Below are 25,887 nucleotides of genomic sequence, written 5' to 3'. Positions count from 1 at the left end.
AAACATTGGTATCTTTTGATTCAGCCTCCTTTGCATTCCTAGCAGGGGACTCAGACAAACAGCCCAGTTCATCAGTAGGTGTGGAACTCAGTACTTTCCCAGCATAAAGCCAATCTCCGTCTTTCCTAGACTTGCTTTCTCTTTTGCTTCTTTGAGTCACTGTGTTCTGTCCCTTACCTGGTTCTCTGGTGTCAACAGAGCCACTCATTTGCCTCTAGTTCCTTTTTGTTGCTTAGCTAAAGTTTTCAAGGGTTCTCATTTGATGCATGAAGACCAACATCTTGTAATGATGATGATGAAAAGTGAGTACACAAATACAAATGGTGTTTGACTTGCAGAGTCGTACTTGCGGTATGGAAATTCCCTGAAGCTCACTTACCTCATCCTCTGTGGCAAAGCTTTGGTCTATGCAGTTTTGGTGAGTGGTCTGGTGTGGACAGCCAAGGTAAGTCAGAGTGGCCCTGGAAGGCTGGGCTTTTACTCACTAGTCAAGGATCGAAAAATGCAGGCGAAACCTCTTCTCAGAGGTGGTGCTGTTCTGCAGGTGCTCCGCCAGGCTTTGTGCAGTTCCGCTTGAAAAATTACAAGTGATGGGTTTTCTCTTTCTGTTTTTCCAGAACTCAAATAAAATCAATGCTGTCTAGCCTAGAAATTCCTTCTCACAATCCTCTTTAAACACAACAGTGGGGTCAATCTGAACAAATAGGATATATTCTAACTAACAGCCAGGAAATGCTTTTTATTAGTAAGTTGTTCCTACAGCGGAAACATCCATGCAGTGAGAGCAGCGGCAGTCCCAGCATTGACCCTTTAAAAGCAGAAGAGGGAAATGTATTTGAAAAGTGACCTGGTAGACTTGAGGACAAGGATGAGGACAATCTCAGTTGTATTTTTGGTCCTTTTGCAAGGGTATACTGGAAGGGGTAGATTTGTCCATTTCTGGATCATAATCCTCGAATCACAGAATGGTTTGGGTTCAAAAGAACCTTTAGAGATTATCTACTTCCATCCCCACTCTGAAATGGGCAGGGATATCCTTCATTGGACCAGGTTGTTCAAAGACCCATGCAACCAAGCCTCAAACACTTCCAGGGGTGGGACATGCACAGCTTCTCTGGGAAACCTGTTCCACTGTCTCGGCACCCACCAGAACAAATGTCTTCCTTTAATCTGAAGCTACCGTGTATCAGTTTAAATCCAGGGCTCTTCATCCTGTCACTGTAGGCCTTGGTAAAACATCTCTCTTTTTCATAAAAGTCCCCCACTGCTGTATCTGGGAGGCCCCAGGCTGGCCTCTCCAGAGGCTTTTCTTCTCCAGTCTCAAGAGGGGTTGTTCTCTCAGCCTGTCTCCATACCCTGAGCCCCTGTGACTGGCTTTTGTGGCCTCCTCAGGACCTGCTCTGTCATGGCCACGAGTTTCCTGTGCTGGGGCCTCCAGAGCTGGACACAGCACTGCTGGTGGGATTGTTGGGGGTTCACATGGTCCTGCTCTCTGAGCCTGTCCAGGCCCCTGTGGTTGGCATCCCTTCCTTCCAACACACCAATGGCCACACAGCTTCGTGTCAGCCATGGACTTGCTGAGGGTGCGCTTGCTGCCACTGTCAATGAGACACTGATGAAAGTCAAAAAAATGCTTTTGGCCCCAGTACAGACCCCTGAGGGAAACTGTTTGTGACTGACTGCCACTTGAACATTCAGCCATGGACGGTGACTCTTTGGGCAAGGTCATCCCGCCAATTCTGGCGTTTGTTTCCATTGTTTGGTGGTTGTTGTTGTCTTCTCTGCGGTTTTACTGTTCTTCTAATTTTATCCCATTTTGTTTTCAATTAGACTGGTGTCAAGTTATCTAGAGAATAAATGAAGAGCCCTTGTCATCACATCAGCAGGAACATGACAAGTTTGCTACCTTTCCATAGCAAAATATCTAAGCTTCTACGAACTTCTGAATATAATTTTTTTTGTAATTATCTGTTGCCATCCTGTTCTTCATTATTTTGTAATCACTGCTGAGCTTTCCCTGTACTTCCATATCATAATGTATCATATTTTGTTGTAACATATCTTTAAAAGTAGCACCTTCTTAATGCTCAGAGGCTGGGAACTCATCTCCTTGATTTAGGAATAAAGTTTTTGCCTATTTTCCTTTGAGAAGCATGAGTTATTGTTTTTAAATTTGGTCTTCTGTAGTAATAATAATAAACCAGACAACTTTCACTGATGAATAGTGCCGTAAGGAACTCTCATTAAAGATCATTCCCTGACAAGCCCTGTAGAAATAAGTTACCTGTTATGGGAACAGCAGAGACTCATCCCTACTTACACTGTGTACCAACAAGTGGAGCAGGGCTGTGGGCTTTGGAGGCTTGCCCTCACCAGGGGCTGATTTGGAGCCAGAACAGCTGCATCATTCAAAGGTGGTAGAGAAGGAAACAGCACTCCAGCCAGATGAGAAGTGACATCCTATTGGGAGAGGCACGGGAGCTGCTTTTTTCTCTCTCTTGGTTCTTTTGTGGGATTAGCTTGGTGAAGACACCAGACTCACTGTGGTAGGGTAGAAAAATTTGGTGAATAGACGAAAATTCACCAGGCACTTAATGCGTTTGTTTCAAAAGGATCTGATGACAGACTTGAGAGGAATCTGTCATACCTCTATTCATGTCATTAAAGAAAAAAGCTGCATCTTAGTGCCAGAGGGCAGATGGGTATAATGCTGTAAAATGCAGTTGTTTTTCCTGCTCTGTGTTTGTCACTCCTTTAATCTCCTCAAAACACTTCAGAAGAGGAGAAAAGATCCTACTGAACCAGGAGATTTATTTGGTGTTCTGTTTATATGGAGAACAGAAATTACTGAAGTAGTCTCGTGGCTGCTTCCAACAAAACAGAGAACTGTTTCCTGAAAAATACTTTTCACCAAAATTCTTCAAGGGGTCTTACATTCACAAGATGTGAACTACCTGGTCTAGAGAAATGTGTCCCCTTTCCTCTTTGGAGAAGAAAGGAAAGGAACAGTTCTCAGCAAGTGGGAATTGTGAGAAGGTTCTACAAAGAGGCACATTTCAGGGGGTAAAACAAAGATAAACAAACAGAGACATCTTTTGATTCTGATGGTGGGTTCTTTTCCCAAGATAGCCCATTATTCATGCCCTCCCTATGAAGTTAGAATAGATTGGAGCACAGCAGAATGGAGTATTAAAAAATAATTCCAGCTCAGCCTGAAACACATAAGATGAATATAATTTATTAGGGCATTTGGTGAAAATGGCTGCATTTATCAGGGCTGTCAGAAGCTCCCCCAGATCAATCTTGTCCTCATACACACCGACTTTCAGAGTGGTCATGGCAGAACTTGGTCAAAGTGAACAGAGGACAAACTTGAGCACAGGAATTTTGGAGCAGACAAGCTATGGTGTGAAGGCGGGGCATAACTGAATGGTTCTATGTAAGAAAAGAATTTGTCAAATGACAGAGACTTCCCTTTAGACTCTGGAATAAGAAGAATGTTCCCACACTGAATTCCTGTCTGTCAGTCACTGGAAATGGAGACCAAGGTCAGCAAGCCAATCCTGTTCTTTTCCAAGCTTGCTACAAGCCATGTAATTCTCATTCCCACACGCTTCTGCTATTATACAGGTGATTGTGCAGAGAGAGCGCTTTAAAAGAGAGACACATACATATCTGGGCTCATATAATATCTCCTTTTTCTTTTCTTTCTTCTGAATTGAAGTGTGTTTAAAGGAAAGCTTTTGTCCCTCAAGCTCATTTTCAAGAGTGTTTTGTACAGAGGATATTTGTGATGGGGTTTGTGCTTAGGTCCAAGGAGAGAAGCAGAATTCTGCTCTGCACCCATTTATTATCACTACTTCTAGCCACACAGGAGACCACTTTGGAGAAAGTGATGTCTTCAGGGTGATATTTATGTACGTCCACTTCTCTACAATTACACTGTGCCTCTCACAATTTTCAACCAGCTAGTGAGAATGAAGAGGAGAATTTTAGGCAAAAAGAAGGAGAGAATACCAGGTGCGCTCGACCTGGCATGATAAACATGCCATGGATGTGGCATGATAAACGTGCATGGACTGTTTAAAGAAAGGAATAAAAAGGAAAATTAGGAAGAGTAAGAAAATCAAGAGTAAGAAAAGCAAACCAAGGATGTAAATAAATAAACACATAACTCAGAGACAGGGTAAGTGAATACAATTGAGAGATAGCCAGAAGAATCTAAGCTGTAGTGGATGAGAAGCAGAAGGAAGGAGAGTGTTTCTCTGTAAAACTGTGTTTATGTGACCTTTTCTGTGCTCCATAAACTATAAATCCAAGGGATTAGTAAATGTGGAGAGACTTTCTGGAGATCTTTCATCCACTTTACATCTCATTATTTTCTCACACCACAAGTAAAACCATTGGTAGTTCAGTGGAAGCTCACACAGGACTAAATGAAGAACGCAGTCATACATTTCATGTATAAATGTTTCCTGCACAGATGTAGGAAAATGCAGTCTAAAGTAGAGGAGCAATACTTTAATTTTGGATGCAGAAGAACTGGCATACCTGAAAATAATCGAAAAAATATGTTGTGGTTTTCCTAGTAGAATGACTTTGTTCTGAAGCATTTTCTTCTGTGCTTTGTAGTCTATTTTTCATATCAAGAAAGATTCAAATGAAGCTGTTCAAGAGCAATATAAAAAACATGTTTAGGTTAGGTTGCTAACTAGGTGTTGAAACTTTCTGAGACAAGACTGTGTCACTTATATATAAAGGAGGGAGATAAATGTACCCTTTTAATTGTCCCCATCAGTTCCCATCCCTTCAGACAGTCTGCAAAATGAAGACTTGCTCTTACTCCTAGATGAAGCCTTTTCATAGGCAGAGTCACAGCCCTGGGAGGATGCTCTCAAGCAACACCAAGCTACAGAGACAAACACCAGCCTGTAGTAAGCAAATGACTCACATTGCACACCAAAAATTGCAAACTGTAAGCTTGAAGTTTATGTTATCCTGGAGCTGAAGAGAGCAAGAGTAGAAAGGAAAGCAGCATGAACACGGCCATGACATTACCAAGTGAAAAATTACTGCATTTAAAGCCAACCAATAAAAGAATAAAAAGTGTTTCCATTTTATGTATAAGAAAAAAATCTTGAGATTATAAATTGGGCAATAATGAATACACTGAGAGGTGATTGGACTATCACAGAGGAACAGCAATGGCAAAGGAAGGATGTGGTCTGTGGTTGTGTCATGGTTTAGCCCCAGCCAGGATCAAGCCCCACGCAGCTGCTCGCTCACTCCCTACCAGCAGGACGGGAGAGAGAATCGGAAAAGCACAAGTGAAACACTCGTGGCTTGAGATAAAGACAGTCTAAGAGGTAAAGCAAAAACTATGCACACAAGCAAATGACAACAAGGAATTCATTCCCCTCTTCCCATGGGCAGGCAGGTGTTCAGCCATTCCCAGGAAGGCAGGGCCCCATCACACCTAACAGTGCTTGGGAAGACAAACACCATCTCTCCAAATATCTCTCTCTTTCTTCTTCTTCCCACTACTTGCCTCTTTCACATAGTGAGTGTGTCACCATGGGATATGGAATATTCCTTGGATCAGTTGGGATCAGCTCTCCCTGCTGTTCCTCCTCCCAAGTTCCCATGCGCCACCAGCCTTCTTGTCAGCATGAGGGTATGAGAAGACGAAAAGTCCTTGAATGCTATGTAAGCACTGCTCAGCAATAACAAAAACATTTCCCTCCTGTCGACACAATTTGCAGAACAAGCCCAAACACAACCCCACTGTAGCTTCTTTCAAGGAAATTAACTTGAACCATAGTCCAACAGTACAGCAGTCCAAACCAGCACAGGTAATCATGACAGTCATTCCTGGTTGACAAAAACAGGGGGTGGAGTCGTGGATGGGATTGTTTTTGTACCAGGTTATATCATTGTGGCACAGTGGGGGGGGGACCACGATGATACATTCCCCAGGAAGCCTTTACAAAAACCCATGGGTGCATAAGCCTTGCGGCAGAGCGTGTGAAGGCAGCTGCACAGAATCGTGCAGCAGGCCAGGCATGCTCTGCCTTGGTTTCTCTTAACAGACCTTCTATGCTGGGACTTACTTTCATCATCTGAGAACTGAGCCTGCCCTCCGTGGCATGCAAGCTAGGAAGTTCTGAGATAACGAAATTCATTTTCACCAAACCAAACTGTGACTGCAGATGCACCTGAAGCCACGCAAAACTGGAATTACTCTTGTTTCCACATTCACCAATGTTTGCAACAAATGACAAAATGGTTCTTTCTTAACGTGATACAAGTGTTAGAGAAAGAATTGTGACATGTAGAAGTATCTCTCAGAGGCACTACATAAAATGTGTTGTGCTTTTCTCTCTTAAATAATCCTCCAATATCTGCTGACTGCCTCATGCCTGTGAGAGCAAAGGTTGCCTGTAATCCCTATCCCCACTGTCTCACTGCAGTTCTTCCTAATGACTACGAAGGGTTTGTCTGGGACCAGTCAACAGATTCTTCTGGGCTCTCCTTGTGTGGGTTATTTTAACCTATCAGAAAACTGAAGGGCATCCTGAAAGACTATTCAAAACAGCTGGCCTGCCATGGAAGGGAAAACAAAGGGATTTGTTTTAGTTTGTGGCCAAAAGTGAACCAGCTCAAATAAAGAATGGGTGATGTTTGGGATTCCAAAACCGGTAACAGTTTCTAAAGCTTGTGCTTATAGAAAGGCAGCTGCAGTGCATCTCTTCTCTTAGCTTATGATACATCACTTTGTCACTGTGAACAGTGCTGATATGCGTTTTGGCAGTGGCACAAAACTTACAGTAATAGGTAAGAAATTTTTGTTTCCTCTTTTAATTCACTTCAAATGCCATGTCTTCTCCTTAGAGAATTTCATTATTATCCTCCCTAACATTATTAAACTGGTGTTTGCTAGTAACCCTATCTCCTTCAGAGATCAGAACAAGTTGGGTCCTCTAGGTAGGGACACACTTTTCATTTTGGAGAATGGAATGAATGTGTTTTCAGTAAAGAAAAAGCTGTCCCTAGAAAGAATGAGGATAAGGAATGGGACAAATAATGTGTGCATGACACAAAAAAAAAGTTGTCCTAATGAATCAACACATACAAAAAATTTCCCCCAAAATATAACTACTCTCTATAATGCTGGTTCTGCTGGGGCTAGAGATTATTAAGAACAAGTCAGTGAAAAGCTGTCCATCTGTCTGGAAAGAACTGACTTACAGTTACACTTTGAAGGGGTCTAGAAAACAAAATCAAGCTGATACAAGTTTAAATTACCTTGGATCTTCCCAGGGTGAATTAAAGAATGTGTTGTCTCAGATAACCAGGAAAAACATGTCTGCTAGCATTTTTGGTTGATAAAAAAGAAGACACTAATATATACCCTACTATATAATAAGCAATACTAAAATCTCACTGCAGCTTTTAAAGTCCTTATCGTTAGAGAAAGTAGGTCTCCACAGCACAGCCACTTTCTTTCCACTGAACAGGATCAGAAAGATCACAGAGGACAACGGTCTTAATATTTCAGAATAGGAGTTAAACAGCCACTGAAAACGATAGAAAACTAATATATGGTTCATTTCAAAAAGAAAGAGATCTTAGGGAATGTTGACATATGGGAAATATTTTTTAATATTCTAATATGACACCTAGATAAATAGAGAAATATCATCCAAAGAAATGGTGGGACCTCCAACAAGTGATTGAGCCTGAAGGAAAAGGGCTCTGGACAAGGTATTTCTGATATTGACCTCAGCTGTTTAGACACACAGATTTGGTGGTTTTCCTTACAGACCTGTTTTCTAGGAGATCTGAGATAAATGTACTCCGTATTTCTTCTTTTGCTGGTACCACATGAGGGGAGGGTTAGTCCACAGGCTTGGCTCAGAGGTCTGGGAGTAGAGGAGAGGTTTTTCTGCAGCTGCAAAATGGTGTGAATAATAATAGACTCTTCTTTGGCAGTGGGACAAAACTTACGGTCATAGGTAAGTCCAATCTCTGTGATCTATGTGATACTGCTTTAGGGGACAAGAACATTCTTAATTAAAAGCTTGCTAATGATAATTTCTCATGCAGCCATGAGAACAGGATTAATGCTTTATTGGTTGCTTATTAAAATTAGATGTGCCATTATGGAAGCATTTACAGGCACCAATTCTGAGGTCCATGTGTCTGCAGCCTTTGTCTTTCATTTCTTGGAACTTCATGCAGGGAGAAGGGAATAAATAATTTTATTTTCACCCATCTTTCAAGGAAATATTATAGAGGTTGGGAATGAAAAATGCTTCTCTGGCCTGCAGGTTTTTGCAGTTTATCTTTGTAATGATCCAAAGCAGCATTTTGGAGGTAGAGTCTGGATTCTCTTGTGGGCTGAACCACGGAGGGAAGGAGTAATCTTGCTGGCACTTTACTTGCCTCTCCACAGATGCTTTGCAGGCTGTCTAAAGTTGCTTTGGGATGCTGGCTTCTGCAAACAATCCTTCTCACAACTTCTACAGCTCAGCAAGGACTGTATTATTTTTCTCTCACCATACTTTTTTTCCTCTATTCTTTTTCTTTTTCCCCATTTTCTTTCTCTGTTTTCTCCCATCCCAGAAAGGATTTAACATCACCTGTATCAGGGCATGTTGGAATCACAGGGCAAAGTAACTTTTTCCATCTGATAGCAAACTGTAGAAATCCTCATTGGTGCCTGCTGCTTTAAACAGTACCATTTTAAGGAGCTATGTGGCTGGCAGGGAGAGTGTAATGACACTGGGGGTTACAGCCTGACTTTGTACAGCTGTGCAAACCAGCAGCTTCACTTTGGAGTCGGCACTGTGCTCAGAGTCATAGGTAAGGAACAGTTGTTAACCCAAGTGCTCAGTGTGGAGGACACTTGAAAATTGCCCTTGTGTTCATGGTATGTAGCATTTATAAAGATGATTTTAAAATGAGAGCAGTAGTGAAAGATAAGAAGAAATTATGAAATTGACCTTGTGATGATGGGAATGGAGGAACTGTGATACTTTCTGTCTGGGGTGGGTGAAATCTGTGTGACGGGATGAGTTTTATGCATTGAAGTGATTGGGCTTTGTGTCAGTGTCTACCATGAGCAGAAAGGAAGAGCAGAACACAAGGGGCTGCTGATCAGATATTTTTTTCTAGTTCCTACTCTTTCCAATGCCTTTATTCCATTTCAAGCATGCTAACATTCTGATTTTCTTTGTCTTTCCAGTAGTTTCAGTACTTTTATCCTTCTTTCATTCTGTCTTGTTTTCACCTACCTTCCACTTTTTTTGTTGTTTCTTTCTTTTTTTAGCCTACTAAATTTCTCCTTTTTCTTTTGCCTTCCTATCTGTTTCCATCTCTTCATTCACTAGCCTTTAGGGCTATGAGCCAAAGAATTTCTCAGAGATACTTCTAGGATAGGAAAAAAAATCATAACGCCAAGTGCTGGGAGTGCAGGGAGAAGTAGAAGTGATCAAGCTCTCTTCATACCCACTAAAAGGAAAGCAGAGCAGTGCTAAATCCTCTCAGGAGTTACCTCTATTTAATATCAGGTCATCTAAAGTCTGTACAAGCTCCTACAGAAGCAGCCCAGGGATCTTTGCAGAGCAAGCTCTGGTGGTCACAATTAAGGCATCATTTGAATGCAAACACAAGGGCTTAGGGGACAAGATCTCTGCAAGATATTCATTTCTGCTCATTCTGCTACCTCTCTTCCTCTGCAAAGGAGAGAGTGATCAGGAAGAACATCCACACTTCCTCATGCCTTCATACAAAATACCAGCCCAGAGTAATAATTTTTTCTTTGGCTCCATTGTTTTCCCTACATTCCTTTTTCCAGCAGCACTCTACAAACCTCATGGGTTTCTCATGCTAGATGGGTCAAAAAGGCATTTTGATATAGTGTATGGAAACCCCCCTGTCTTTTAGGGTCACTGCTTAGCTTCTGAGCAACTTCTCATGTCTGCTTTGTACATTCTTCTGACTGAAGTCTGTTCTCATTAATCGTCCAAGTAGGTATTAAACACTTTAGGACAGGGAAGCACATTTGATTTGCAAGTGTATAGAATCTTGCATCATGCTGGGAAGGAGTGTAGCCTAGGATCAGAGCTTCTCATACCTACAATAACCTGAGAATTAAATTACATAAAGTCATGTTTAATGTTCTTGAAAATGCATTGGTTAAGACCCAAGGCAAGATCCGTCCCAGGCAGATTCACGTTACCTGCCTCAATTGCTTTTCACTTCAGACAGTGAGAAGGATCAGCTCCTTCCTTGTTTCCTTCCTTCCAGGTCATCTCATAGATGGGGGGCCAAGTAGGGTATCCCATGACAGTATAATTCTGAACACTGCAATGACCACCATGTCTTAACTCATTCTCCAGGAATACAACCCAGTTTGCTGAAGATGTTTCTGCTTATAAGAGACTCCCTTAACTTTTAAGACAATAATACAAATGCAGGCCTTACTTACAGCAAAACTAGGGACTTTTCTGCCCATTTGTTTGCTCAGTTTCTTTGAAGCTTTGTAATTTTCTCACAGAGGCAATACAAGAAATTCATGTGCTCATGCATTTCTGTGGCCAGACCTTTCATGTTTCAGTGTGATGAGTGAAAAGAAATCCTTCCACTTTCCTTGTGTGTCGTACCCAATAGCCATGAATTGTCCAATAGACAGCAGTTAAAAGGCCAGGTATTTCAGGAGTAACACGGCACAAACTCAGGACCATTTCCAAGGGGTTCTGATTGAAGAGAGGGATGGAGGCTCTGGACCATGTTGCTTTGTGTTTCAGGGAAGGATGATGAAATCATACCTCCAGCTGTGGCCATCTTTTCCCCATCAAAGCAGGAGATCCAGCAGAAGAGCAAGGCCACGCTGGTGTGCCTGGCCTCTGGTTTCTACCCTGACCACCTGACTCTGGTCTGGAGGGTGAATGGTGTGAAAAGGACCGAAGGGGTGGGGACAGACGAGTCCTCCACACAGAATGGGAGCACCTACTCACTGACCAGCCGACTGAGGATGCCAGCCTGGGAGTGGTTCAACCCTCTGAATCGCTTTGAGTGTGTTGCCAATTTTTTTCAGAATGGAACAACAGCATCAATAAACAAATTTATCCATGGTGATGCTGGTGAGTAAGAAACCATCTCTCACCATGCTGTATGAGAAATCACAAATCAAAAGAGCAAGTGTTATGATATGAAACACATCTATATATAGCTTCCATACAAGGTGTTCTTCTGGCACAATTGCATACCTAAAGATCTAGGTATTAGCATATGTCCCTTCCCATTCCTGGGCCTTTGTCCCTGGGTTACCATTCTACATCTAGAGTTTCTTCCGGCTTTCCACTGAGAAATCTCTGTAGTAGAATAAATTGCACAGTATCATAAAACACCTAGTTTTAGTAGGAGGAATGAGGCAGTGTTTGATAAACTGAAACTTTTAAAATCTGTATTCTGTTTGCTCTGAAGAGAAATGTGACTTTCAGCTCATTTTTGTCTTTCAGGTTGTGCACTCACAGAAGGTACGTGTGACTTCTCACGTAAAGGGAACTTTGCCTCTTCTCTCAGGCAATTATCAGTGTGTATTTTAATGCCAGTTTTACTGACACTAAGTACAACGTGTGGGATATATCTGCTGCATGAATAGCTTCTACTTTCTCCTGTAAGTGATTTGCATGTGATATTAAAAAAAACAAAAACAAAAGAAAAAGAAGAAAAGTTTTTTTGAGAGCTATTTAAGCATATTGTATGTAGCTCAGCTTTGGGGTTTAGCTCTCCCCTATGATTCCATTTTGAAAATTGATGAAGTCATGGTGCCTTCCTGTAGACTGTAATTTATTCTTTATCGTCTCCTCCAGACCTTGAAACTGACTTCCATTGGGAATATTCTTGCTCAGCCCAGAAAGAAATGATCCATACTTATCCAGGTGATCCTGACCTCAAGATTCAGGATATGATATTCTGAATATTTCTCAGTATCCAACTCACAACAATTCCCATGATGAGTCACATTCCACTCCACACTGCTGTCACGTATGGAGGATATCTATATTAGAAATTACATTTCTTTCCTCTTTATGTACATATTTACACATTCCTGTTTTTCAAGAACTTCTTGAATGCTTCAGGAATCTTAAGGCTGAACCAAGACAGATCTTGTATCTCAATTCTATGGCAACCCCTTAAGAGTGAAAAATCTTCAAGAATAAAACTTCTAGAAGGCATGTTATTCTGGGCTTTGTAAAACTTTCCTGATACAGCAGCAGCACTCATAAGGCCACTGACAATAATGAGACAAAATAAAACCTTGGTATCTTTTGATTCAGCCTCCTTTGCGTTCCTAGCAGGGGACTCAGACGAACAGCCCAGTTCATCAGTAGGTGTGGAACTCAGTACTTTCCCAGCATAAAGCCAATCTCCGTCTTTCCTAGACTTGCTTTCTCTTTTGCTTCTTTGAGTCACTCTGTTCTGTCCCTTCCTGGTTCTCTGGTGTCAACAGAGCCACTCATTTGCCTCTAGTTCCTTTATGTTGCTTAGCTAAAGATTTCAAGGGTTCTCATTTGATGCATGAAGACCAGCATCTTGTAATGATGATGATGAAAACTGAGTACACAAATACAAATGGTGTTTGACTTGCAGAGTCGTACTTGCGGTATGGAAATTCCCTGAAGCTCACTTACCTCATCCTCTGTGGCAAAGCCTTGGTCTATGCAGTTTTGGTGAGTGGTCTGGTGTGGACAGCCAAGGTAAGTCAGAGTGGCCCTGGAAGGCTGGGCTTTTACTCACTAGTCAAGGATCAAAAGATGCAGGCGAAACCTCTTCTCAAAGGTGGTGCTGTTCTGCAGGTGCTCCGCCAGGCTTTGTGCAGTTCAGCTTGAAAAATTACAAGTGATGGGTTTTCTCTTTCTGTTTTTCCAGAACTCAAATAAAATCAATGCTGTCTAGCCTAGAAATTCCTTCTCACAATCCTCTTTAAACACAACAGTGGGGTCAATCTGAACAAATAGGATATATTCTAACTAACAGCCAGGAAATGCTTTTTATTAGTAAGTTGTTCCTACAGCGGAAACATCCATGCAGTGAGAGCAGCGGCAGTCCCAGCATTGACCCTTTAAAAGCAGAAGAGGGAAATGTATTTGAAAAGTGACCTGGTAGACTTGAGCTCAAGGATGCCAATCATCTGAGTTAGAATTTTTGGTTCTTTTGCAAGGGTATACTGGAAGGGGTAGATGTGTCCATTTCTGGATCATAATCCTAGAATCACAGAATGGTTTGGGTTTGAAAGAACCTTTAGAGATTATCTACTTCCATCCCCACTCTGAAATGGGCAGGGATATCCTTCATTGGACCAGGTTGTTCAAAGACCCATGCAACCAGGCCTCAAACACTTCCAGGGGTGGGACATGCACAGCTTCTCTGGGCAACCTGTTCCACTGTCTCGGCACCCACCAGAACAAATGTCTTCCTTTAATCTGAAGCTACCGCATATCAATTTAAATCCAGTGCTCTTCATCCTATCACTGTAGGCCTTGGTAAAACATCTCTCTTTTTCATAAAAGTCCCCCACTGCTGTATCTGGGAGGCCCCAGGCTGGCCTCTCCAGAGGCTTTTCTTCTCCAGTCTCAAGAGGGGTTGTTCTCTCAGCCTGTCTCCATACCCTGAGCCCCTGTGACTGGCTTTTGTGGCCTCCTCAGGACCTGCTCTGTCATGGCCACGAGTTTCCTGTGCTGGGGCCTCCAGAGCTGGACACAGCACTGCTGGTGGGATTGTTGGGGGTTCACATGGTCCTGCTCTCTGAGCCTGTCCAGGCCCCTGTGGTTGGCATCCCTTCCTTCCAACACACCAATGGCCACACAGCTTCGTGTCAGCCGTGGACTTGCTGAGGGTGCGCTTGCTGCCACTGTCAATGAGACACTGATGAAAGTCAAAAAAATGCTTTTGGCCCCAGTACAGACCCCTGAGGGAAACTGTTTGTGACTGACTGCCACTTGAACATTCAGCCATGGACGGTGACTCTTTGGGCAAGGTCATCCCGCCAATTCTGGCGTTTGTTTCCATTGTTTGGTGGTTGTTGTTGTCTTCTCTGCGGTTTTACTGTTCTTCTAATTTTATCCCATTTTGTTTTCAATTAGACTGGTGTCAAGTTATCTAGAGAATAAATGAAGAGCCCTTGTCATCACATCAGCAGGAACATGACAAGTTTGCTACCTTTCCATAGCAAAATATCTATGCTTCTATGAACTTCTGAATATAATTTTTTTGTAATTATCTGTTGCCATCCTGTTCATCACTATTTTGTAATCACTGCTGAGCTTTCCCTGTACTTCCATACCATAATGTATCATATTTTGTTGTAACATATCTTTAAAAGTAGCACCTTCTTAATGCTCAGAGGCTGGGAACTCATCTCCTTGATTTAGGAATAAAGTTTTTGCCTATTTTCCTTTGAGAAGCATGAGGTATTGTTTTTAAATTTGGTCTTCTGTAGTGATAATAATAAACCACACAACTTTCAGTGATGAATAGTGCCGTAAGGAACTCTCATTAACGATCATTCCCTGACAAGCCCTGTAGAAATAAGTTACCTGTTATGGGAACAGCAGAGACTCATCCCCTACTTACACTGTGTACCAACAAGTGGAGCAGGGCTGTGGGCTTTGGAGGCTTGCCCTCGCCAGGGGCTGATTTGGAGCCAGAACAGCTGCATCATTCAAAGGTGGTAGAGAAGGAAACAGCACTCCAGCCAGATGAGAAGTGGCATCCTCTTGGGAGAGGCACGGGAGCTGCATTTTTCTCTCTCTTGGTTCTTTTGTGGGATTAGCTTGGTGAAGACACCAGACTCACTGTGGTAGGGTAGAAAAATTTGGTGAATAGACGAAAATTCACCAGGCACTTAATGTGTTTGTTTCAAAAGGATCTGATGACAGACTTGAGAGGAATCTGTCATCCCTCTATTCATGTCATTAAAGAAAAAAGCTGCATCTTAGTGCCAGAGGGCAGATGGGTATAATGCTGTAAAATGCAGTTGTTTTTCCTGCTCTGTGTTTGTCACTCCTTTAATCTCCTCAAAACACTTCAGAAGAGGAGAAAAGATCCTACTGAACCAGGAGATTTATTTGGTGTTCTGTTTATATGGAGAACAGAAATTACTGAAGTAGTCTCGTGGCTGCTTCCAACAAAACAGAGAACTGTTTCCTGAAAAATACTTTTCACCAAAATTCTTCAAGGGGTCTTACATTCACAAGATGTGAACTACCTGGTCTAGAGAAATGTGTCCCCTTTCCTCTTTGGAGAAGAAAGGAAAGGAACAGTTCTCAGCAAGTGGGAATTGTGAGAAGGTTCTACAAAGAGGCACATTTCAGGGGGTAAAACAAAGATAAACAAACAGAGACACCTTTTCATTCTGATGGTGGGTTCTTTTCCCAAGATAGCCCATTATTCATGCCCTCCCTATGAAGGTAGAATAGATTGGAGCACAGCAGAATGGAGTATTAAAAAGTAATTCCAGCTCAGCCTGAAACACATAAGATGAATATAATTTATTAGGGCATTTGGTGAAAATGGCTGCATTTATCAGGGCTGTCAGAAGCTCCCCCAGATCAATCTTGTCCTCATACACACCGACTTTCAGAGTGGTCATGGCAGAACTTGGTCAAAGTGAACAGAGGACAAACTTGAGCACAGGAATTTTGGAGCAGACAAGCTATGGTGTGAAGGCGGGGCATAACTGAATGGTTCTATGTAAGAAAAGAATTTGTCAAATGACAGAGACTTCCCTTTAGACTCTGGAATAAGAAGAATGTTCCCACACTGAATTCCTATCTGTCAGTCGCTGGAAATGGAGACCAAGGTCAGCAAGCCAATCCTGTTCTTTTCCAAGCTTGCTACAAGCCATGTAATTCTCATTCCCACACGCTTCTGCTATTATACAGGTGATTGTGCAGAGAGAGCACTTTAAAAGAGAGACACATACATATCTGGGCTCATATAATATCTCCTTTTTCTTTTCTTTCTTCTGAATTGAAGTGTGTTTAAAGGAAAGCTTTTGTCCCTCAAGCTCATTTTCAAGAGTGTTTTCTACAGAGGATATTTGTGATGGGGTTTGTGCTTAGGTCCAAGGAGAGAAGCAGAATTCTGCTCTGCACCCATTTATTATCACTACTTCTAGCCACACAGGAGACCACTTTGGAGAAAGTGATGTCTTCAGGGTGGTATTTATGTACGTCCACTTCTCTACAATTACACTGTGCCTCTCACAATTTTCAAGAGAACCAGCTAGTGAGAATGAAGAGGAGAATTTTAGGCAAAAAGAGGGAGAGAATACCAGGTGCACTGGACAATAGATGTGGCATGATAACTTGCATGGACTGTTTAAAGAAAGGAGTAAAAAGGAAAATTAGGAAGAGTAAGAAAATCAAGAGTAAGAAAAGCAAACCAAGGATGTAAATAAATAAACACATAACTCAGAGACAGGGTAAGTGAATACAATTGAGAGATAGCCAAAAGAATCTAAGCTGTAGTGGATGAGAAGCAGAAGGAAGGAGAGTGTTTCTCTGTAAAACTGTGTTTATGTGACCTTTTCTGTGCTCTATAAACTATAAATCCAAGGGATTAGTAAATGTGGAGAGACTTTCTGGAGATCTTTCATCCACTTTACATCTCATTATTTTCTCACACCACAAGTAAAACCATTGGTAGTTCAGAGGAAGCTCACACAGGACTGTATGTATTAATAATGCAGTCTAAGGTAGAGGAGCACTTGTGAAGCTTTGGAAGCTGAAGACCTCAGAATGTGCTAGCCAGGCAGAAGAAGTAGGAGGCTTAGAGCCGAGGTCCTACAGGGAGTTTCTGTCTAACATAGAGTCAACAGCAGAGGAAACCGTCTCTCAAGGCCTCAGAAGAAAATTGTACCTCAGAATGAGAGCGGGTGATGTGCCAAAATGTGCTGGAAAATATCTCTTTAAGGGAACAGCAGTTAAATTTTACCAAAACAGGATGCGGTTTGACATTTACTCAGAAAACCATTTTGATAACATATCAGCCTCTCATACGACAACACCACCCCAGCTTCTCAGGACAATACACAGGATGTGGCTTTCTGTTCACCATTTTACAGCTGGGCAGAAAAAGTGACACATAAACGGTCTCATGAAAGCTGTTGTGTTTTTTCCTCAAGTTATCACACAATCTTGTTGCTCAAGTCGGCAGATGGGTCCTGCATGTGCAGCTGCTCTTTCTGTTGTGCAACATACAAAAAAAAAAAAAAGATTTGTGGTTTTGGAGGAGTTGCTGACCTGCTTTTACAAATTAAAAAACCTCTAATGCTTTTTCTAGACCTCTCAAATCAGTAAATCAATATAAAAAAAGATCATACACTTGTAGAAAAATTGATGGGAGGGGACTTCTGGAAGTGTCTCAATACAAATTCCTGTTCAAAACAGGGCTAACTCAATGTTGCTCAGAGCTTTGTCCAGGTGATTTCTGAATATCTTCAAGGACAGAGATTTGACAAATTGTCCAAGAAACATTTTCCAGTGTGGAAGCATCATCAACAGAAAGTACATTTTAATATGTCTAATCAGAGTTCATCTTGCTGCAGCTTGTTCCCACTTGATTCCACTGTGGCCCTCTAAGACTACAACTCTGGTTAGGCATTTGGAGTCATGCAATTACTAATCTTTTAGTCTTCTGCTCTCCATGATGAACAAAATCCATTCGTTCAACCTCTCTTATGTTTCTGCCCCAGTGTCTTGATCATCTTAGTGACTGACTCTCTGCTGCACTCTACAGTTTTTGATATCTCTGTTTTTGATATTGGGGCTGGGACAGGAATGTGTGTAGACTAGAGAGGTGGTATTCCAGATGTAGTCTCAAGGGTGTTTCAACATGTTAACTGCACCCTTGCTAAGGCAACCAAAAATGCAACTAGCTTTCATTGCTGAAAGGGCTTGCTGCCTATTCATGTTTAATTACTGTTCTGCAAGGCGGTTCTCCTAGCCAGTCAGCTGATATTTAAAGGATTCACATAGAAGTTCTTTTGCCGTTTCTCCAGGGATGTGCCTGTAGTCCAATAATTCCCATCCCAATGAAGAAACTCTGCACAATAATCACAAATTGAAAATTTCCTTTGAAGATCAGTATGGTTATCCTGCATGCATGGTAATAGTCCTTTGCCCTACAACTTTAAATATAATCTAACATAGTTCAGACTGGGATAATAATAATATCACAGTGTGGATGCTGTGTCTAATTATGGAATCTTCCCATTCTACATCCTTTATTTAAACCTTTCCAAAACTGGAAACATATTATTATTATAATTATTATTATTATTCTTTATTTCAGAACTAGCAAATTATGCAGGTGCCTTTTATACATCACAAGAACTTTGCTTAGTGCTTTTTTTTGTTTTCGAACAATTTAAGACAATTTGATACATTATCACCATGAAAGGCTTACACCAAAGAGTATCTCAGGCTATGACAAATTCCACTGCATCAATTATACTATCTGGGAGAATGGTGGTGATGGAAAGACACTGGTAAGTCTTTTTGTGTGGCACAAAAGAGTCTTCATGCCAAACAGAAATATCCTGTCAGGGAGAGGTTATGTAGTATATAAATTTACATTCATACCCTGTTTTTTCATCCCTATCTATTTCTTCATCTTCAAAATATGCATGCTCTCCGAAGCAGTGTTCATATCAGGACTTAGCTCACAGTCAGAAAGATCTATAAGGCCTTGAGAAAAACATCACAAAGTTGTCTTGGATAAAAAATGCCCTCAGAACTTAGCCACAGAGAGAAGGAATCAACCAGATTAATACTGAATATTGCTGCTTATTCATTTGTGAAAGAGAGATATAAAGAGATAGATGTGACACACACAGTGGTATGGAATTCACTATGAAGCCAGAAGTAAACTCCATAGTCAGAACAATTTCTGAACAAATGAAAATCTACATGTTATTTTTTCTTGAATGTGAATTCATTCCAAGTTGGAATACTTTGACTACCTGCCTTCCCACATTATACCCTCCATATACATACAGCTTTTCAGGATTTTGTCTATGCACTTGCAAGCATAGTAATGACTCCTCTTTTGTAATTTTAATCCAGTCTGTTGCATATTAGTTCTGTATAGATTCTATTCCTTCATCATCTTTTGCTCAGACTCCTTTTCATCACCATTGGAAATAGTAATTCTACACTTTTCTTGTGATTAGGGTAACTTTTCCAAGCACAGTGAAAAACATTGTGGTTCAGGAAGGAATGAGAGTGCACATAGAAGTCACTATCTCTAAAGTATTTCAGACTTGTGTATGTCAGGCAACTGTTCTGTGTCAGGTATGAAAATGTCTTAGTGGACAATAACTTGTGGTTGTGTCAACTACAATTTAAATTTCCTTTATTTTACATCTGCATTTGGTTAACCATCTTTATTGATCTGATAAGGTGGAGGATAAATGGCTGATCAGGAAAGAGGAGTTCAGCAATTAGCCTGCACTTCAAATACCTATTTTGCCTAGGTCTTATTTCTACCTACTCTTGTTCCACATTCTCAGTAACATCTGGTTTGTGAGTAGATGATTGCCCTACACCCCTTTTCCTGTGCTGAGAGCGGCTCCCTTTGGACAGAAGGCGCTGAAAGGGGAGGTGTTTATGTAAAGAAAGCAAGTGACTTTGAAGTGTTGTGTCCAAACTACTGGCACAGAAATAGATGGCTGAGTGGTTCATCTTCACAGACAAAATATCCAAATAGAATTCTGTAAGGTTTAGCCTGTTAGCTTGGAATCCAGCCGAAATGTCACCCTCTTGCTTTAGAGTTGTACCATAGGAATAATAAATCAATTGCATCGCCTTCCCTGGCTGCTGCAGATACCAGTACATAGAATCATGATTGTCATTTTGGCTGCATTTCAGGGTAGCGTTCTCATCTTCTCTCACCACAAGACTTGGGGTTTGTGTGATTTCAGCTCCTGTAAAACAGAACAAAATGAAAACACAGTAAAACAAGTAAGCCACATTCTCCCAGCAGCAGAACACGTATTATGGGTCTACTGATTGCTTACTTGTTCCAAAGAAGTACATTGCCACGCACAGAGCCGTCCACATCCTCACTTCTGCCTCGGGAGTCAGCGACCCTACCCCATATGACTTACATAGATCTGTTTCACCTGCTTCCCCTAAACCAATAGCGGATATCTCTGTAACAGCTACATCCACGCTGAAAAACAAGCTCCTTCCTGCAAGATTTCAAGCAAACACTTTATTTCAAGTGCATGTGTTGAAAACAGAAAGAAAATTTCAAACTGACTCATCTGGAAACTTTTCATACTCTACCACTGACAGCTGTGGTTTTATTTATCCTTGCGTGGTTTTTTTACCTTTTGATATTTTGTTTCCAGAATAAACCAGAAAATGTTTAGTGCAACCAAATAATGTGATTTCATTTTGTACTGGTAACTGATGGATCTTTTCTTTGAGGAAAAATAAAATATCTATGCTCAGACCCTAATTTTTTTTTTCTTCTTTCTCCACCTGTTAGAACAAGCATGCATGATATTATTTTGGGAAGAGCTTTATATGGGAGCCTGTTGCAGCCTTAGCACAAAGGAAAAATGAAGGAAAACTGGATTATTCCTGAAGTAAATATCTAACAATTTCTTGGCCAGCAGTACCTGTACTAATTATATTATATACATATCTTGCAGGATCCAAAATGATACCGCTGATTCCGACACAAACTTTTAACCTGTATCAAGAAGATTGATTGCTGTCCCACCATGGTATTTTGGAAGCACAATGGGAGCCATCACACTACTCATAATTTGCCATTTATAGCTTTGAAGTGTATATATTACAGCCTCAGAGACCAGTGCTCACATCAAGCAAGACAAGATCTGTGCTACTGAAAATATTCTTTCTTATTTAAGTGAAAGGGCACCATCTGGTGGAGTGAGGGGGTGTTTACAGTGATCCTGAGAGGATTATTTTTCACAGATCTTTATTTTTGCATTTGCAGATATTCATGGAAAAGGGACTGGAACTAATGTACCAGAGATATATATGTCTATTGTTAAACAGAAGACTGTGAAATGCTGTGTTGAAAATGTTGACTCAGAAGTACACAGGTTCATTATCTGGACAAGAAAAATATCAGAGGTGATATTGAGAATGGGATTTCAAAAACAGAATGCAGATGAGGGGGGGAACTAGTGTCTGTAGTAGCTGATGAAGTTCCTAACTAGATATGCTGTAAAAACTGTCCTAAGATCCAGGTAAACGGGCTGGGAAGAGAAACCTCTTTTCACTCAGAACACAGTTTTCCTCTGGGTTTTACATGGTACAGCAGCCAGAGGAGGTCTACAGCAATGTTACAGGTAAAACCTTTCAGAGCAATATCTAGATTCAAATCCCATGTTGCTGTTTTGAGACAAGATATGAATCCTGACAAACCAGCTCTCTAGTGCATTGTGCTGTAAGGTATCACAAAGGGATTAATGACTAATTTTTTGCTACTGTATAAAAAATACAAATTTATAGCTTAGATTTCAGATTCTATGTTTGATCAATAAATATCTAAGTATTTATTCAATAAATATTTAAGTATTATTTAAGTATGTATGTAACCCTAATACAAAGTGAAAGAATTTCAAGAGGAAAATATGACTCACAACATCCTGCTGCACACCAGTGGTTAAGTCTAAGTGGTTAAGTGTGGGCAGTTGCAGGGAGAGACCTCATCACTTAATCCTGGCAGTGAGTTTGTTGAGTTGGTCTCCCCAATGAAGTTGTAAAAATAAAGGCATCAAAATATCTTACTGGGGCACTTTGAGCATAACATGGCTAATAACCTATTCACCTAATCATCAGCTCAGTGCTGTGACAGGCTTACTTTCTTCTTAATGGGAATAAACACATCTAACATGGGCTTCACTCTCAATAAATGTCATGATTAACCTTTTAGCCATGTTTTTTTAATTTTTGGGTGACACTGAAATTACGAGATGGGGAAAAAGTTGTTAGTAGCAACGATAGTAGAACTGATCCAGTAAATAGAAATGCATCTTTCAGGAAAAAAATTACATTGTTAATTAAAATAGTTAAATAATTAAAAATTTTCTTTTAAATACTGCGCTTCCTTTTTTTTTTTTTTTAGGGTGGGAAAAAAAATATTTGTTCAAATGCCCTGACTATTATTCTGTCAGGAAAAAAGAAAAGATGACATGTAGAAAACACGCCCTTTTTTTTTTCTCAATTTGTCAAATTTATTTAAAAATTAGTTACATTTGTCACCTTCCAGTCATGAGTATAAGGACCATTCCACATGAGAGAATACTCACTCCTGCCTGTAAGCCAGCTGTTTCAGACTTGTGTTGTGACATTATTTTTATTTGAGAAAGACATGATGATGGTATTTAGAATAATTTGCATGTTCCATAATCTCTTCTGTGGTCAGTTCAGTTTCAAAGAGCACTTTTGGTGAGGATGAGTTACATAGAGAAGGATTTCAGTGTGGATTTCAGCGTGAATTTCATAACATCCAGAGATATAAAAATATTTATCTCATAAATCAGGAGTCTCTTAGCTCTCTTCATTGTCAGAAATTTGAATGCTACTATTATTCAGGGCTGAATTACAGGTTTTCTTTCAGGAGAACCCAAGCTTCTTGACAGTGTCTCTGTTTCAGAACCCTGTGTGTTGCTCAGTGAGGGTCATGGAATTTTCAGCACAGCACAAGATTACTGTCAATCAGTTAAGCCACTGGCAATGTAGGTTTGGTGCTATAGTCCTCCTACTCAGGCCTAGAATTTCAATCCACTTTTTTTAGGATGGCTTCTTTGTTGTTTTTTTTTTTTTTTTCATTTGAACCAGTTCTAAATTCTTACTCCAAATACAATGGAATTAAGGAATGGACTGTTTATCTCAGGAACATCCATTGGTGAGGGTGGAAGGGAAAGAAACTGGACTACTGACAGAAACTTAGTCTGTTCAGCTACTCACAGTCAGAGTAAAGGAAATTATTTTGTTGTTGTTGCAGGATCTGCACATGCTTGGTCATACTGAAGGCTCCTGGCACTGTAATGCACCCCAGTGTTTTGGGTTCTCTGTTTTTCTGATAAGGTGTTTTAATACTCAGTCTAGACTTCCACTTGTTTTGCTGCCTGCACTAAAACATGCTGTCTCAACTCCCTGAACCCGTTGTTGGAAGCAGTAAATGCAAGATTGTCTCTGTGCCCCTCCTGGTGGAGAATCAGAGAATCCACCTGAAAAAGAAGGAAAGAGGTAAGGAGTAAAACAAGCAAAACAAACTAATAATACCAGAGAAAGGAGAAAGTCTTGTTATGCACAGCAAATCCTTTCTGTTCATGTATTTAGTGAATGTCATGATAAAAAGAAGAAGCAATGGCTACCCAGGTATCTTTCTTTCCTTAAACATCACTGATCTCAGATAATGTTCCTTCCTCCAGGCAGGTAAAGCTACAGACCAGTTGAATCACATACCACTGCAGACCTTCTATCCTCCACCGCCATTTGTCTTAAGCTTATCCCTAATTTGCTCCAGAAATTGCATACGATACTCTTACAGATTACTTCCATTCTCCCCTCTTCCCACCTTCTTGCTTTTCCTCCTCCTCCTCCTCCTCAATTAAAACTCATTTCTAAACAGGTTTTCTCTACCTGTGCCCTTCTGCATCAAGGCCTGCCAAACCTCACAGCTGTGATCAGACTGTACTTTTGTTAGTCTCCAGATAACAAAGCAACTGTCATGGTTTGACACTCCACAGCAACTTATCAAATTTCCATTACTAGACCTTCAAATGACTACTTTTGGTCATCTTGTAAGTGTTTAAGAACACAAGAAAGTCTCATGCTTCCCCTACCCACTCATCTGGCCTACACAACCTCATTGTGCAAATTCTACCTTCTGTTCTTTCAATCACACAGAGTGAGAGGAATTATACTGAAAGCATTCCTCTGTTTGGCAGGATAAAGCACATTCTCATGTTCATCCAGGTTTAGTCTTTCACATCACACTACTCAGCAGCCATGAATATCCTGTCCTGCAGGACTGATGGCTCCTTGGGCAGCTGATCACAACTCATATTAGTCTGCCTCCTATTTTAGCTGCTGGTATCAAGCATGTTGCAGCCATACTGATCTTTTGCTTCTCACCTATAAACCAGCTTGTGGGTGCTTTAGAAAGGAGAGCCAGAGGGAGAACAGGCAGCATTAGGAGTTGAATAGTAAAAGAGAAAGTTTGGCATAGAGCTAAGTTCTCGTCTCTTAACAATGCAACTACTTTGGTGAGAGGGAAGATAGAACTGGAAATAGCAGACAGGAGACCAACAGGTGTGCTACCTCAGCCAGAAGAGAGGTGGAGGCTGAAATAAAGAGAATATAAAATCAAGGAAAGGATGTTTAGTCTACTTGCAATGCTGTGGACCAAAATGCAGCAATTACAGCTGCTTGTCCTTCACCTAAGCAATGCCTAACATTCAAGGTATTGATTTTGTGTATATTTGCTGTCAATGCAGTCAATAAAATACTTTGCAGAGGAAGCAAAAACTACAGACCTTTAAATTCTCATGTAAGTAAAGAAGCATGCTTTACAGCACAGCTGCAAATAAAACCTAAAGGATGCTGGCTGCCACATATTCTTGAGTAGAAGATACTGCTCATTAACTATTCAACAGTTTACTGAAAAACCAAGGAAAGAAGACAAGTCAGCAAAACCTTAAAACCAGCCTGAAACCGTATTTTATCACATGGTGATGAAAGTATATAATTGCAGATTTTTCTTTCTGGCACATCTGTATAAAATCTCACATATAACCACCAAATAAAATTAATTTCTTTGTTGCCAATCTTATCCATATGATAAAAACATAAAACCAAAACATTTGACTTCGCAAACAACATAAATATAACATATAGCCAAGCAGTGAATAAAGTGAGAGTCTCATGCTGCAGGACCAAGAAACACAGCTTGTGTTTTATGATGCTAGCAGGACTGTATGGGAGAAGGAAGAAATTCTTCTGGCTGATGATACTACAACACAAAGGTATAACCCTACAGTATTTAAGGTAGTTTTAATTAATGATACATCTATATGTTTGGTAGTAGGATGTGATTGAGAAAGAGTACTACTATTTCTATATGTGTCACAACTATCCATTTTTTCACTGTTCAGATTATTCCAAAAATATTATTACACACTGGCTAAAATTACCTAGAAGCTGATTCTGTGAACAGTTAAACATGGAGAGGAAGGGGAGCTGAATCTGAGTGACATTAATAACTTTTTCCGTAGTTTGAGGAGCATGATCAGGCCACTTTCACTGTGCAACAATGTACACAAATCCTGTTATATTTCATCATTCTTATTACATCCTGAGAAAAGGTAGTTATTCTTGCTTGACCACACTTCTTCTCTGGGAAATAAGATGGGAATCATAAATAACAGTTAAGTCCATAAGCACCTTTATTTGTGGTGATATTTGATATTGTGTTGGTAATCAAAGTACCAAGAAAAAAAAAGAAAAAAATCTCACAGCACACTCTGGTTGGATCTGTCCTTATCTCAACCCTTCATGCCCCACTTTGGCAAAAAAGAACTGTCATGGGTTTAAGCTCAGCTGGAGATGAAACAGCAGATGGCCACTGTCCCCCTCCTTCTCCCCCCACACCTCCCCTGGTGCAATGGGGAGGAGAATCAAAGTAAAACTTGTACGTTGAGATAAGAGCAGTTTAATAATTGAAAATAAAGTCAAATATAATAATAAAGAGTATTAATAATAATGAAACAAATGAGTGATGCACTCACCATTGCAATGCAATTGCTCACCACCCTCTGGCTAA

The 25,887-nt window shown here is 40.7% G+C and overlaps 1 protein-coding gene and 1 gene segment (V, D, J or C); both read left to right on the top strand.

The window, feature by feature from the left end:
• The window catches only part of LOC136571667 (T cell receptor beta constant 2-like), a 35,572-nt gene extending 33,594 nt beyond the window's left edge, over nt 1–1,978 (top strand). Inside the window, 2 exon segments of the C gene segment in view lie at nt 339–445; nt 1,831–1,978. Coding sequence covers nt 339–445; nt 1,831–1,857 — 134 coding nt within the window.
• Nucleotides 1,979–6,792: 4,814 nt separating this feature from the next.
• LOC136569561 (T cell receptor beta chain MC.7.G5-like) lies at nt 6,793–14,500 on the top strand. Its single transcript, XM_066569946.1, has 5 exons — nt 6,793–6,834; nt 10,812–11,147; nt 11,526–11,543; nt 12,661–12,767; nt 14,154–14,500. Exons 1-5 carry the CDS (start codon nt 6,798–6,800, stop codon nt 14,178–14,180), a joined length of 525 nt encoding a protein of 174 aa, XP_066426043.1. The 5' UTR covers nt 6,793–6,797; the 3' UTR covers nt 14,181–14,500.
• The last annotated feature ends 11,387 nt before the right edge of the window (nt 14,501–25,887 follow it).

This window comes from Molothrus aeneus, chromosome 2 (genome assembly GCF_037042795.1).
Source record: "Molothrus aeneus isolate 106 chromosome 2, BPBGC_Maene_1.0, whole genome shotgun sequence".
In the NCBI taxonomy this organism is placed as follows: Eukaryota; Metazoa; Chordata; class Aves; order Passeriformes; family Icteridae; genus Molothrus; species Molothrus aeneus.
The sequence above is the reverse complement of the archived record's forward strand: the minus strand, read 5'-3'. Positions and strand labels throughout refer to the sequence as shown.

Coding starts and splice junctions, on each gene's coding strand:
- LOC136569561 (XM_066569946.1), top strand. CDS start 6,798: ATGCGTTTTGGCAGTGGCACAAAACTTACAGTAATAG. Junction 6,835..10,811: donor CACAAAACTTACAGTAATAG/GTAAGAAATTTT, acceptor TTTGTGTTTCAG/GGAAGGATGATGAAATCATA. Junction 12,768..14,153: donor GTCTGGTGTGGACAGCCAAG/GTAAGTCAGAGT, acceptor GTTTTCAATTAG/ACTGGTGTCAAGTTATCTAG.